Raw genomic sequence first — 16,324 nt, forward strand, 5'->3', positions numbered from 1 at the left:
GATGCATATAAAACACATCTGCTCAAGGGCAAGTTGGGAACTTTGCCCACAGAAATCCCCACAGATTTGAAATCCAAGTGGGCAGAGCTTAGATCAGTTTACTCTACAGAGCTGAGCTAACACAGGTGGATCGACACTGTCAAATAACTCCCACACTGACACATTTGATCCAGAATGGAGTCAAACTTACATTTTGGGAGTTAAAATCAATGCTGAGATGTTTTAACACTGAGATATGAAGAGTTTTGTGCACAACAGCTGTTTTGGGATGTGATGTGGAATCAGTCAAGGCCAGCTCTGTCCTGGGATGCCCTCTGGAACTTGTGGAGGAGGTGGGGGAGAGGAAGATGACATCCAAACTGTCCTCCATGATGGACAAGGCTTCCACTCCCTCCAACACACACTCACTGCACTAAGGAGCTTCATTAGTGACAGGATGCTCCACCCAAAGTGTGTGAAGGAGAGCAATTGAAGGTCATTCCTTCCTGCAGCTGTTAGACTCCACAACAAAAACTGCTCCAAATAATCCCTGTACAATAATTTTTAAATGCAGAATATGTGCACGTTTGTTTATATATATGTGTATATAGGTGTACATAGAAATATCTCCACCATATCAAATAGGTAATATATCCAACATGTACATAACTACTGTAAATACTATTCAGGTGTTTTTTTAATTTGTAGTTTACATTTTTATATGTCCTATTTTGTATTTATTCATGGTCCTAAATGCTTGTTCTTCCTACTGTATATTGTTCTATGTGTCTAACTGCATGCTTTGCTTACACCACTCTTGCTGCTGTAAAATTTGGAATTTCCCCTTGTGGGACTAATAAAGGAATATCTTATCTTAGCTTATTCTCTTATGTGCTACTGCATGGTCAACAGAGTATTGTAGTCAAGTAGAAATACAGTTACTCTGGTTAAAAGTGACTTAAAGTAAAAGTACTAATTTAAAAAAATTACAAGTACCCAAAAAATACACAATTACAGTAACTTAAATTGATGTAATTAGCTACTTTCCAACCCTGCTTTTAACTATGTAATATTGGGTGTCATATTTATGAGAATAGTGGGATAGCGTAAAGCATGTTGCAAGGGAATGATATTGCACGGTATTGTAACAGTTTTGGGAGGAGATAACCCAAAAAGTTTTGCCAAAAGTATGCAAAAGTGTAGTAAAGGAGTGTAATCAACCAAGGACTGTAGAAAATACAACAGCACTATGAGGCTACCACCTCTACTCATATCAAGGGCAGACCTGAGATAAGCTCTGATATGAGATGCTGTGCTAGAAAAAAGAGACATACATTTCCCTCCAGAATTTGCTCTGACTGCTCTATTCTGTAGGCAAACAGGCAGGGTCTGTAATAAACCAGGCAGTTTTTGAAATTATTGATTCTATGTCTGAACTACAGCTCCACATCAAAGTCAATGCTTCAACTGAGCAAGCATAAATCCATCAGTCCAAGACTGAAAAAAACAAACACCTAAATCCATCCAGGACTGTCATTAAAGCAAAAATAATGAGCATGTAGCACTTTGTATATGAGGTAGTACTGGCTTTCATCACTAGATGACAGTGTGACAAAGACAGATTCTGATACGTAGATACGATCAGGGCAGGGCTGACATGTATCAAATAAAATTCAAAGAAGATTGGATTTTTTTTTTTTTTATATATAAAGGTTTTACCGGCTACTTACAGTAGGTAAGAACAGAAAAGATTTTCATTGAAGATATCTGTACTTTGATCCATTCAGCTTTCCCATAACCTTGACCAGTCTACCAGTCCCTGCTGCTGAAAAACATCCCAATAGCATGATGCTGCCACCACATTTCACTGCTGGGATGGTATTGGGCAAGGCCAAGCAGGCTTACATTTGTTTTGCACTGCTTCCATGTAGCCACTGCCAAAATCCCAGATCAGTGGAGAGCTGCAGTGATATTTGTCCTAGGACCTCTGGAGCTTGGTCAGTGATCAACAGGTTCTTGGTCACCTCTCTTTGCCCTGGTTGTGCAGAAATTCTTCCATTTGAGAATTATGGAGGTCACTGCACTATTTGGAACCTTCAGTGCAGCAGATCTTTTTGTAGCCTTGCCCAGATCTGTGATTTGCAACAATCCTGTCTCTGAGCTCTGCAGGCAGTTCATTTGACCTCATGACTTGTTTTTTTTGCTCTGAGATGCAGTGTCACCTGTGAGGCCTTTTATAGAGAGGTATGTGCCTTTCCAAACCATGTCCATGTCTTGTGAAGATTGATAACAAATTTAATCGACTGTAGAATCAGGCTGCAACAGAAAATTGAAAAAAGTGAAGGTCTGAATATTTCTGAATGCACTGTAGATATATACTTCTTTCAGTCACACGTATACGTATCTGTACAGAGCAATGTCATTGCAATTTCAAAAACAAAAAGTCCAGTGCAATGTTTATCTGGCTAGTTAGTCACTTAATCCTATCCATAGGCTACTCTTTTAATTAAAAATTGTATTATCTTTCTAGCAGGGAACATATCAGTGTAAATTATTATTTTTCTTCTGGTTTTTAGTTACTGGTATTCATGTTTTTCCTTTTAATTTTGTCTGTAGTTGATCACCTTTGCCATCTGTTGTAAGATGTTGCAACAACTGAATTTTCCCCAATGAGGGATCAATAGCTTTTCTTTTCTTGGTCATTATGATGAGAAAAGATAAGATAAACATGAGAAGAAGAAAAGATAAGATAAACATGATCAAAGTTCATGATGTATTTACCTAGACCTATAGTATACTGTATATAAAATGAGCTACCACTGTAAGTACTGTTGCCTGTGCTGTATAAAAGCCAAACTGAACTAACAGCTCACTCTTACAGAACACATGCATCTTGAACAGGACTTCCCTTAGAACAACTACAAAGATGCACTTTCTAATATCTGTTTAATTCTTACAAATATCAAACAGCACAGTAGACCTTGAAGCGGTTCAAAATGATCAAAGCCTCTCTTGAGTAATTGACATCATCTGATAGTAAAACAGACAGAGAAACAGAAAATGTTACAATGCATGTCAAGCAACAATGACATCCTTAAATAGCATTAATTATATAATTACAAAAGAAATATCACATACAATGACAGCAATGCATATCCACAAATCAAACAAATGCTGAAAATATATATGATAATAAATAATCCTAATTGTAAGCACAAGTCAAGAAAAATAAGGGGAAGGGAGGTGTCCATAATTACTTCAATAGTTTCAACTTCTGGGTCAAAATGAGTTTTGTGATACACTCAAAGATGAAGCTATCACAGTTCACTAACAGGCTGTTGAAAATACACTTTAAATAAAAGCTACTCGCCCCGTAGACTCACTAAAAACAGCGTAGCACTTAAATAAAGAGCTTTCAGGTCATTTGCAGACATGCAAGGCTGAAAACTACTCAAAGTGTTTACTGCAACTGCGAACGTTTCACTGCTGCACACAGCCTTAATGTTAAACAGCAAGTGCTAAATCAAACAAATAGACATGATGAAATGTTATAAATCCACCTGTAACACCCATTTAACAGTTTTTAAGCCTTTCAGTTTAAGATTTACCTAAAGTGGACCAGAAACTAGCCTTGTTGTGGATTTTTCTGTCTGTATTTCCCCAAAGTGTTACATTAAAAATAAAACACATGTAGTTAAAAGAAAATCACACTATTTTGCAAATGTTAGATGTGCATTTAAGGTCCAATAGTATTGTGACAACATGAGACTGCTTGCAGGCTAATACCATTCATTCACACACTAAAAAGCCTGGATTTACAATACTGATAGACTTCTAATTCATATGTATTTTCAGGTGGATTCTGAACAGTATATTATTCTTAATATTTGATTTGACTTGACTGAAAAAAAGCTTTAAGAGTGCAAAGTTATGACAACAGAAGGATCTAGCGTTTGCTTTCTTGCATTTCTAGTGGCAACAGTTCCTAGAGGCAAAAGGAATGCTTCTTAAAAAAACAGCATACATCCAACATAACTTATATCATAAATAATTTCTTAAAAATAATATGACCACAGCATGAATGTCGTACAGAAAAATCTACAGTGATGGCAACAATCACCAGATCTTTCTGCTGTCAAAACATTTGACCAAAACGGTGCCATGGGTTCCTGTTTTGCTGTGTCTCACCTTTTGTATAAGTTAATTTTAAAATGCCCATTTTCTTTATATACTAAAGATAATTTTCCATAAGGTGTCACCTCATTGGGTTGTGTGCACATAACATTTTACTGAAATAATGCCGTTGACATGGAATATCAAACAAAACTGTAAAAACCAGGTACAAAAGGTACAATATAATCAAAGGACCACATGAAGAGGTGTGAAAAAGTCTTCAGTATTCACAGAAAAATATCAACTGAAGTAACTCACCGGACAAGAAGCGTCCTAAGTTTATATACATATGATAAGTAAAATTGAAAATAGATTTTCCTCTCTGTACATAGCACTGTATTCTTTCTTCTTCCTCTTCCTTATTTACAAAGAGCTCCTGTGCTCTAGTCTCTCTTGCCTCTCAGTTCTGTGTGGGTCTAGTCAAGAGAGATAATGTCAGACATGGAGCCATAAATGGCCGCTGCTGCAGCTTCCACCGAGGACCTTGACAGTCCTGTGATGGAGTGGCTGTCTCTGTCTTTGTCCCGATCCCGCAGACTGCTGGAAGACACCAAACTACTGGTGCTACCACTGTTACTGCCTCCGTTGGTGGCCGCAAGCGCACTGCTCCCAGGGGTGCCCGGCTGCTCCCGCAACATCTGAGATGAGCCATACGGGAGGAAACGGAGGAGGTCGGGGTCCTCTGAGGCCGATGCAGCTGCGGCAGCAGCCATCACCATGTTATAATGCTAGGAGGAAAGAAAAGAGGGAAAGAGTGATCATTTCCACAAAAACAGAATGTAAACACACCGCAGTATGATGCTGCTAAAGATCAGACGTAAATGTACCTGATGATTGTCACCTTGGAGGAAGGAGAAGAAATTCAGATCTGCAAAAGAATGAGAAGGCTCAGTCCATTTACTGTGTTCTGTACATGCAATATCAGTATTCAATTATGTTCATTAGTTTTGCACCAACACACATCTGTTGTAAAAGCAAGCTGCATTTAGATGCTGCATCTACATTAAAAGAATGTGGAGTCACTGTCCCAGTTCTGACAGTGAGATTAGTCTTCCACAGGTTTTACGTTCTGTCATGACATCATAGATCTCTGCAACACCATCATAACTGGTGTAAACATGTTTGACTGAAGTGCACATGTGAGGCAATGCTGATGTTACAGACAGTTCAACACACCAACCTCAGGGTATATACAGGAAATCTGACCTTTTTCAAGACCCTATTGATATATTTCAAGACCCCGTTACATTGGTGAGACAGTTAAATGCATGTTTTGTGCAGACAGCAAGATGAAAAATGTGGCAACATAGTCAAGAAAATAGTATGCATTTTAGATGTTTGCAGTGCTTACATTAACAGATTAATGCTAGTATTTCACTAACCCTTACACAAACGCTTTAGTGCAAAGCTGCTTTTTATTATCAAAATGTTAACAAGTATCGGCCCTGACCTCAGCTCCATCAACTTCCCCAACAAACACTTCTTAGAAAACTTTCATTTACTGATCACTTATAGGCACACATCATTCAGTCAGAGTTAACTTTCTAACTAGCGACAAAGAAGAGTTTTTTGGATCTGGTGGAGATCCATCATAATCTAACTTGTGATTAAAATTGAATATAAAAACAAAAGCACACAACCTCTTTGGTTGAACATAAAAAAATAAAACGGCTACTGAACAAGACCTTGCAGTTTTGTATTCAAGACTTTTTAATACTTTTTAAAAGCCTAGGTTGAATTCCAGGCTTCTGCATGCTTCGCTCTGACAGTCGGGGCAGAGCCAGACTCAGATGCTCACTGACCAAACAGCACCTCCTCCCCATGTCAGTGTAGATGCCAATACTGACTGAATCACCAAAACAACAATCGCAATGATTTGCTCACCTGATGTCAAAGATGTTTGAAACAAGTGGAATGTGGCTCTGATTTGTGATCAAATGAGCCACTGATGGTTGCAGCTCTAAGTCTCGGGTAAATTAATGATAGAAGCACTATATTTCAGGCCATCTGTTAACAATAAAACTTCCCCCTATTATGTTGTTGAAATTCTTTTATCATGAAAGAGCTGTATCAGGAAAGTTTGTATCCATCAAAGACGCAAGATGGGCATAATGGGCATGGCAATAATAGGTGAAAAGTCATTCAAGATGACGGAGTCCTTGTCTGTAAAAGCGGACGGAATAAGTTGCAGCTAAAATGTCAAAACACTACTGAACACTTCACGCCAACACATAGTGACTGAGGAATGTTATGTTAACGAAAAGCTAACTGTAGTGTTTAGTATAATACAAACAGCATGTTGTCAGTGAAAAACCTCTAAGTCCTCTGCAGGGCGTCAGACAATGACTATCATTCCTAGCTTCTAAAATGCTGCATTTTCCCAGTTTTGGATCGTCTGTCTTTCTGAAGTTTTTAAGGCTCCCAATTTCATTATACACACACCAAAGACTTTTGGGTGGAAATGGTTTAGCCCAATTCTGTTTAACCAATTGGTCACAGTGGCTCTTGCTGCTTAAGACCAAGGATTTCATCTGCAGTTCTATTTCCAAGCTTAAAACTTGGGAAGCTGTGGCTAGTTGAATTATACATTTTAAGTGTCTTCATCCTGATAGTGTTGGATGCAATTTCTCTTTCAACATTAAGTCTACACACAACAATCAGGAGGTGATCCTTCCTTACTAAACTGTGTTGAAAAAAATAAGAGGGTAAGTTGAAAGATTCCCAAGATCAACGCAAATATTAAGTTCTCAGTTTATGAAGACTGCAGTTTTTTGCCTCATTCCTTTGAGAGTGTTTGCACAGGTGAAACCATCCTTCACTAAGTTGAATAATACAGGGATCAGAAGTCTTTCTCAGTACACGTCAGCATGTTGCTTTTAACACATGATTTTAACGACAATTCCACATATTTTAAAGGCAAACAACAGCTCTACCTGGCAGGTCACTGTTCGAGTGATAGTAGTGGCGGTAGTCCTGGATGAGAGGTGGAGGAGGAGGAATGTAACTGGTCTCCACAGGGGGCATGCTGGGAGCTCTGGTCACAGGTGAGGCCTGGCTGTGTAGGTTCAGTACTCTGTTGAGAACATTATATCAGGTTAGTGAGAAAAACACCACAGATTTGAGCACATATTTTAACATGTATGATGATGCTGGTGTGACTCACCCTTTGTTAGGAGGCGGAGAGACTGGTGACATTGAAGGACAAGCCCTTTTAGGTGGAGGCTCATCATCGAGCTCGTCCTCTGAAGAGCTATCCAGAGTCAGATCGATCACGTCAACTTTCTTGCCATTGTCAGTCGATCCCCTTTTTGGTTCATGAGCTTCTGTTCGAGACATATCTATGAGACAATAGTGTACTCACTCTGTGCTCAGGGATCACAAAGACTGATACTCTTAAAGAATTTAAACTATGTGAAATACTCACTGCTGTCTACACCATTGTAGGACGCGGACACCTCCTGCACCTCTTTCTTTGACCTCATAGGTGCCCATGTTCCATCTTCTTTGAACTGGATTTCATCACAATCAGAGCAGCTACTCAAGATTTCCATGAATAAACTGTAAAAAAAAAAGACATGATCACAGGTTGGTAACTTTGCAATTGGAGTTACAAATTCTTTGGAACTTTATCTCCCATCAAACCAACTCAGAATTTGAAAATAATGGGAACTTTATTGGAACAATTATATCCTTTATAAATAAGAGGTGCTGCTTTAGTAATGGCTTTCAGACTCATGAGACAAAGCAACGTGCTGCTAGAAGGCTTGGTAAGGCAGAGATTTGTAAGTCTAAAGGCACATCAGTAAGCCACACCCTTACAGTGTGCTGGGCTCACCCGTCAATAATGAGGTGCTCATACGGTGCCTTCTTGTCACACACTGGACACACCCAAGTCGGTTTCTTCTCATTCATTTGGATATAAAGGGTAGCATCGAAGCACTGGAGGTGAGAGCAGGTCATTGATCTGCAAGGGATTGTAAGCCTCATCTTCCCGAGCTGAAACACAGAATACAAAATAAATGTCAAGGCAGGAAGTTTTATAATGTGAATAAAAGAGAGAATACAGTTGATAAACAGAAGCACTTCTGTTTCTTTGCAACTTCACAGTCTTGGTTGTTACTTAAAATTAGGTAGTATGGGGGAGTATTTACAGGACAAAGAAGAGAGACTCGTAGACTGGTGGTGGCGATCTCACTCTCTGGATCAGCTGTTAATTTCTCTTTGACTGAAAGAAAGAAAAAAGACAAAAAAAAAAAGTTTAAAAAACAAACAAACAAACAACAGTTTAATCCAATGACCAATATATAATAACTGTTTTTAAAAAGATCCCAAACACTTAGAGCAGTAGCACAAGGAGAGAAAGGTACTTTCCCAGGATTTTTTAAGGACCTTGTTTCTTTTTCAGTTTTAAGTTTAGTTCCTGGGAATTTCCAAGCTCCTTTTACAACGTGGTTTAACAGACAATCAAACAGCAGTAAGTGTCAGATGAAAGTTCTGTCCAATGTGATAGTCTTTTGCTTTTTTCCAGAGGTACTGGTGAGTCATGTTTAAAGTTTCGACAACAAAACCAAGCATCAACTTACTCAGAGCTCTTGAGTGGTCTGGGTTTCTGATTCCTTTTGCGCGTAATCTTTGCAATAACACCGCAGATGACTGCTGTCTTACCAAATACACAGCCATGGAAAAACTCTAAAAAGGGGAGAGAAAGATCATAAGCAAACAAACAAAAAAAGCCACACTGAGGAGACTACACATTTTTGTAAAAAAACTGACTGGATTTTCTTACCCTCCCAATTTCTGAAGTCCATGACACCACAATCGTGTTGGGGACCGTGGTGGAAAGTCGAACTAGTGAAGTTATGTTGATGGGACGACTGGGCCTTTTTGGTTCAACTCCATTTTTGGTTGGAGGAAGATATCCCTGCAGACAAGGCATCAAACATCAGTGACACTGATTTTAAGGAATTAATCACACAGAAATTATGACCAGGCATACTACAACGTGTCTGGAATCAGGCTGAAAATATTCTGTGAAGAAGTTAAAAAAGCAACAGAAAAAAGTGCAAAATGAATTACAATGGATCCTGTGTTGTTTTTTTAAGATAGCCAGATTACAGTATTTAAAAAATGAAAGAAGTCTAGATTTGTCGGATTAAAAGGAGGACTGACTTCTCTGGCGGAAACCATGCAGTATGGTAATATTGAGATCGACCATGAGAAAACAGTCACTAACACTTATTTTTCGTTTTATCACTTAAATCAGTTTAATCTTGTGTATTTTTAACTGGTTTGTACAAAAGATTGTTTTTGCCCAGAGAAGAATTTTTTTATGTTTACTGAAAGATTCCTAAAATTTTATACTTCATTACTTCATACAAATCACTTGCTTTGAATGATACAACATCTGTAAATTTCACATTCAAAGTAACAAAAGTACAGATGTTTTGAAGGGAAAGAAAACAATTATACTGCTGTAAGTGGAGAGAGAGAGAGAGAAAATGTGCATATGCCAGGGTCCCAATATTAAAACACAGTGATGATATGGAGAAAAAAGATGTGCATTATTTTTTCAAAGTGTTTACACCCTACAGAAGTTTGAAACATATCGAAACCTCTGCACAGATATAAAAGAAGCTTATTGATTTTGTTTGATGATGCTAAAGAGCGTCTCTATCTGCCTGCTGCTTACCTCTCTCTGCTCTGCCCTCCAACACAGCCTTTATCCTATTTTAGATAAGCCCTACAGGCCCTTTCAAATAAAATCTTATTTATTTTCCCTTCTATTACCGTAAAAAATATGTCAAATTTTGACAGTGGTTAACTGTTTAGTGAACCTTTCTTATACCCAGTTTGGAAATAAAAAAATAACAGAATTAAACAGTAAACAGGATGTCCAGCTATGGGTTGCACCAGCTGTGCGGAAATTCAAAGTAGCTGAGTTCAAATGTACTAACACTTAAGGAGATACACCAGCTGATAGTTTCAACATAGACTTAGGTTATAACTCAAATATTACATCTTTCTCCTACTGGGTGTAAAGTCCTCTATAAAATATGTCTGTTATGGTGATAGTTTTGAAAGGTGTGTTTTCTGTAGTTAGTTACACTGTTGTGTTCCATGAGCAGAATTATTGAGTACTGACGATTGCGCTACTTAATGTCAGTGTTATTATTCTATACTGGCTCTAGGTTTAGGCTGTAGGCTTTAGTGATCACCTAAGTAAAATGCTTTTTCATATCTTTTCAGACATTTTCAGCACTGTTTGAGAATTAACAGCAGCTTTCAGAAGGTATTTTCAGCCATTTGCCTGTATAAAGACAATTAGACACGAGAGGCAGAGCTGTGAAAAACACTGGGTTAAAATGCTTTACACTGATTGGTTAAATCAAGTGAAAACATCACACATGCAACAAAATATCAGTTAGCTATGACGTACAGCTCTGATCAACTTTACATTTCTGTATTGCAACCAAACAGTAACACAACTTAAGTTACAACTTAACTACATTCAACTTTTAGGGTGGTTTAGAGTGGACTTGACACCATAACTTAAAACAGAACTTAAACATGGCTGGTGCAAAAAGCTGCAGGTGATCATTTTTGTTGCCATGGTATTGAAACAGGTATCAATATTGTTTGACTTTAATTGGTATCATTTTGGTACTCTAAATTCTGGCATCACAAAAACTCTACTTTACTGTCACTGGACCACATCTAGTTTGACACTTGTTTTTTTGATACTTGAATAAGTGCAACTTTCAATTAATATATTGATTAAAACAAAGGGAAAACAAAAAGGAGACAACTCACCGGGAGATTACAGGGTTTGCCGTTCACCTTTACACATAAATTTGGAGGGAAGTGATCTTCCTGGGGACAGCTCGTCTCTGATAAACAAAATCTGGAAATACAGAAAAAATACAGAATTGTTGGACTTGAATTTTGAAGATCAAATGCATTTTTTATTATTATTATTGCTTAACTGACCAGTCAGTTGTATCACTGACAAGCATTCAAGTCTCTAGAATATATGAACAGTTCTTATAAAATACTGTTGGTCCATGCATATTTAAGCCCAAAATAGAATATATTATCTTTTCTCCATATCCCCGTTAGACTTGAATGTTTCATGTAAGATAAAACAAAGATGGTGAATGAATATACAAGATACAATATGTAAGTGCTACATGAATACTCATAGAAGACTGAAATAAGATTTATTAGGGCCAGACCGATATGGATTTTTGGGGGTTGTTACCGATATTAGGGAATAAAAAATTCAGATAACTGAAAAATTAGCTGATTAATAATAAATAATAAATACAAGAAATAACTGTTTCTGATCCCTTGAATATAGTTCAAATGTGTGTTACAAAGATGTAAATCGAAGCCAGAACATTTTACTTTTATCACATACTTTAACTGTCAAAATATGATATAATATTATAACCATCATGAACAAAACGCTGTGCAAAAATGCAGTAACCTCTGGGAAATAGAGATGTTGCTATTTTTGTGTATTACATTGCACAGATGTGTCTAATGAAGTGGTCAGTGAGTGTATTTGCCAATGAGGAAAATATTATCATGTTCAGGTAACAGTTAAGTGGATAAGCACCGTCATAAAAGTCATTGGTGGAATGAAATGCGCCTCCGATGTTCTTTAAATGTGCATTCACATTTTCTGTCCTCTATTATGAGCTGTGAAGTCATTATGACTCAAACTGATCAAAAACGCCCCCAGGCCCACCCCTGCTGGTTGTAACTCTCTCATTGCTCTGGTCTAATCTGGCAGCATGACTGAGCGGAAGATCACAGTGAGATGTTGCACCGTTGCGTTCATTGTGTAATTGCTGACTCTGCTAAAGTTTATAGTTAGCTAATGTTAAGCTAGGTTATCCTTTAGTTTGCTAACATAAGAAGATAAGCTTGGCCGATACAACGAGGCATGTCATGACTCGTCATGTCATGGACAAGCAGGTTGAGATGATACATGGAACTTATGGAGTTATTATTCATTTCACAACCGAGTTTAAACTTTATATCGAGGCAAACCGTTCTCCTCAACAGAGTTTATGCTCAGCCAAGTGGCTCTGAGCTCTAGTCTCTCTACTGTAAGGTAAATATGGAGCTTGTGGTATGAAAAGAATCAGAGCACCCTCTACTGGATAAATAATAGAACACAGACTGAGACATCACATCTAAGTAAAACCCAGTCTTATCCCTCACTCTTTATTAGTGCAAATTAAAGTGTTTATATCGGCGTCTATCAGCAACCTTTTGGCTGATAGCAGATTATTTTTAATAGGCTATAATTAGCCAATGAAATCAGCCAGCTGAATAATTGGTCAGGCCCCAATATTTATACAAAGGGCATGACTTTTCCTAGTTGCGTTAGCTAAACAGACACCCTCTATTCTCATAATACAATGTACTAATTGATTCAAAGACATTGCCTTTAGGAGGAAGACCATGTAATACAAACCTTAACTGTACTTGAACAGCAAAGTCACATTTGGTCCCAGATATGTCCCTAAAGATTTAGAAGAACAGTTAGATGAGGATAGCAAGAACATTAAAAAAACTACTTAGTAACAACCTGATTTCAGAATAGTTTGATGGTTGCAATATTTTCTCATTAATATTCATCTGGCCTGTTTTCTGTTTGATAGCTGTAGACTGTGTGCACAGTAGAGTTTTATTACTTACATGGAGCTACTGATCTGTTGAACTTGTTGTGGTGTTAATGCAAAGGCATAACATGCTTCCTGGAACCGCTGACTGTTGTCTGAGGCTACAAAAAAGAAAACATGGACAGAAAATCATAGTCAAAGTAGAAACACTAGTGTGATTCTATACTGAACTTTACAGCACATGGCTTGACTTGTCATAGTTAAAATACTCATGTTAACATTGCCCCATAGCTACATACATAAGAGAGAAGTGTTATTACTATGCACAAACAGCAGAACAAGAAGTGCAGAACTCACCCAGACTGGTTGGCTTAATGAGCTCATCCAGCACATCGTAGAATGGCAATCTCTGAAGCTTGACATCAGGGTGGACAGGGTGCAGGGCAGAGGGGAGGTGAGGCAGGCTCAGCTCGTGCTTAGGCCCGAGTAACGACACAGGCAGCAGAGGCGATGGGGAACCGTGGCTGTCAAATCCCAGCTGGGCAAGGCTAGCAGGCAGGCCAGAAGCAGAATGAACACCAGGCAGAGCCAGGTCCACTGGCGAAACCATTTTGGTTGGGAAGCGCCGTCTGTAGAGCTCTTTGATCTTCATCTGCACAGCGGGACTGCATCCAGCCTTGAGTAGATGGAGGGCTTTGGTCAATAGTTCATGTTTGCGCCCGTGCTTATTGCGTCCTGCATACCCCAATAACACTTGGAGCTCCGAAACTCGAAGGCTCATTACCATTTGCTGGAGAAACATAAAAAACGGTAAAAATACCATGTCACACTGCAGACTGTTTAAAGCATTTTAATTCACATCAAAGTCATTTCTCCGGGTTATCTAAACATTTCTTTTGCTTGCAAATCATCCACACCCATGACATTTTCATTTCCAAGATAAGCTTGAAACAGTAAGATACAAAATTACTCTGGCCTTTGTCCAGCCAGTATCTCAATAATAGACAAACAAAAAGAGCTTCAGCAGACAGTATATTCAACAAACACATCTGCTATAGCATTGCTTTAGAAGAGAGAGCCTTAAGACAACACAGACAGAACATTTCTTAAAATCAATCAACCTCTTTAAAGCATTTAAAGCGAAATAAGAATCCTACAGTATAATACTGTCAAATAAATAACACAACTATTCTGCAATTACAGGATTAGATCCACAATTCTCTGTCACGAGCTCATAACAGTGCAACATTTCAGACTCCACACAAGTCCTGTTTGTTGCTTACACCCTCTTCTTTAAACGCATTAGGTTCCTGTGAGTATCTCTTTGGAATAAATTGTAAACCAAGGCTATCAGACTAACGTTGATTATCTAAACAGCACTCATAAGTCAATTAAGAAGTGTAATCAACTAAACATCTCCAATAGGCTTGACATGACGCCTATGCTGGCACAGACCACGACACACATAAGCTGACCTTGGATATATTGTTTAACTGACTAAAAATAAAAGGAAACATAAAAATGTAACAACAATAAATGACATTGGTTATTACTGGGTAAAGGAAGTGTGCCAGCAGTGAAGACATTCGTCCAGGAGGGATCGGATCACAACAAAGCCTTTACAACTATTTTAAAACTTTTCAGACATCCTAAATTAACTATTACCAACATTATCGGTAGATTTTGCAAGAAGATAGCGTAGATACAACGTTAGCAATAATAGCTAACATATGAAGCTGGTTTAATCTGTCTTTAGCAAACCTTTATCACACAATGCCCACCTTATATCGAACCTACGATGAAAAATCACCAACTTGAGTTTTATTACAGCTTATTATAAAGAGAATAATTCCTAAATTTCGTGCTCTACCATCAAATCTTGTCAGAAATAACGCTAATGTAGGCTAAAGTGCGCCTGTCTTCCAGGGAATAGACAGAGCCCATTTTTGAACCAACATAGCAGCCCGCCCGGCATACTATTAATAATGTCAGTTCGCTAACATAACACTGTCCTTTGGTACCAAATATTTACATGTATAACATTTTCATTTATTCTAAAATCGATATTTGGCCTTCTCTGCTGGTAAGCCGCACAGCAGAGGCAGCCTAACGGAACGTCGGCAACAATAACAAAGCTAATGCTAACGTGCTAGCCAGCCAGCTAACAGTTTGTCTGCTCTCTGCTGCTCTGTTATTTCTGTATTATTTGCTTAATTAACAACGCTCCCCTTTATCCTGTTGTCAAGTGCCAAGGGTCTGACGCTTTGAAATTCAAATATCATAGTGTGAAACGTCTATTTGTTGAGCTAATGCAGGGGCTCGCTTTACCTTCAGTTCCGCACTCTCCGCCATCTTGTTACATTAGGAGCGCATGCGCAAAAGCCATTCTCAAGGGACAGCAAATTCAAAACTGTCCTTCACTTCTTCGCAGCAGACGACGGAGGGCGCTGATGTAACATTGAAAAAACACCTGAACTGGGCTTCAAGTAATGTAGACCAACATTGATCCCGTTCTGTGTGTTCTGTGTGGAGTTCAGCAAGTCATTGATTGCAGTAACAGATTGGCTATGAAGGAATGCAATGGGAAATGTTGCTCGTTGCTATATTTCATGGTCATTGATCATCATGATCATTTACTGGTATTAGCTCACTGATAATAAGAGAGGTTAAAGTGGCAGCAACACAGACATTTTGGGGAGGAAAACAACATTATTTGGACCAAAGTATTTGGCAGCGCCTTTTAATTATTGAACTCAAGCTGTTTCAATCAGACCCATTGCCACAGGTGTATAAAATCAAGTATCTAGCCATGCAGTCTCCATTTGCAAACATTTGTGTACAAAATAGGTCATTCTGAAGAGCCACCTTCCCATCAAGTTTGTGAAATCTTATCACTGCTGGATATTCCACTGTTAACTGGAAGACTTCTTATTAGAAACTGAAAGTGATTAGGAACAACGGCAACTCAGCCGCAAAGCAGAAGATCCCGTAAAACATCAGTGGCAGGGTCAACAATTGCTAAGTTGCATTAATTTAAGCATGAAAACTATGCTGTGAAAGCTTCATGGAATCGGTTTTCCAGCTGTATGCAAGCCTCACATCACCAAGTCCAATGCCAAGCATTAGATGGAGTGGTGCAAAGCACACTGGCCACTGGACTGTGGAAAAGTGGAAACGTGTTTGGAGTGATGAATTGTGCATATCTGTTTGGCAGTCAAATGGGCAAATCTGGGATTGGCAGATACCTGGAGACATTTTGGGCAATGCTATGCTTCTAACTTCATGGCAATAGTTTGGGGAAGGCCCTTTTCTATTCCAACATGACTATGCCACAGTGCACAAAGCAAGGACTACAAAGACATGGTTTGATGAGTTTGGTGTGGAAGAACTTGACTGACCTGCATAGATCCCTGACCTCAATCCCATTGTACACCTTTGGGGTGAACTGGAACGGATATTTTGAGCAAGGCCTTCTCGTCCAACATCAGTGCCTGGCCTCATAAATGCTCTACAGAATGAATGGGCACACATTTCCACAG

General features: G+C 38.6%; 1 protein-coding gene across 2 annotated transcripts; it reads right to left on the bottom strand.

Moving 5' to 3' along the window:
* Positions 1–2,929: 2,929 nt before the first annotated feature.
* Positions 2,930–15,167, bottom strand: pias1b (protein inhibitor of activated STAT, 1b). 2 transcript variants are annotated; one of them, XM_041796071.1, is made up of 14 exons: positions 15,114–15,167; positions 13,143–13,575; positions 12,862–12,946; positions 12,638–12,685; positions 10,963–11,053; positions 8,939–9,073; positions 8,736–8,841; positions 8,304–8,377; positions 7,988–8,148; positions 7,577–7,710; positions 7,316–7,475; positions 7,086–7,225; positions 4,980–5,020; positions 2,930–4,880 (listed from the first exon to the last, which is right to left on the bottom strand). In XM_041796071.1, exons 1-14 carry the CDS (start codon positions 15,135–15,137, stop codon positions 4,569–4,571), a joined length of 1,944 nt encoding a protein of 647 aa, XP_041652005.1. In that variant the 5' UTR covers positions 15,138–15,167; the 3' UTR covers positions 2,930–4,568. The 2 variants fall into 2 exon arrangements, with proteins under 2 accessions (XP_041652005.1, XP_041652004.1); XM_041796070.1 differs by having other exon boundaries at positions 7,316–7,490.
* Positions 15,168–16,324: the final 1,157 nt, after the last annotated feature.

Source organism: Cheilinus undulatus, linkage group 9 (assembly GCF_018320785.1).
Source record: "Cheilinus undulatus linkage group 9, ASM1832078v1, whole genome shotgun sequence".
NCBI classification, from domain to species: Eukaryota; Metazoa; Chordata; class Actinopteri; order Labriformes; family Labridae; genus Cheilinus; species Cheilinus undulatus.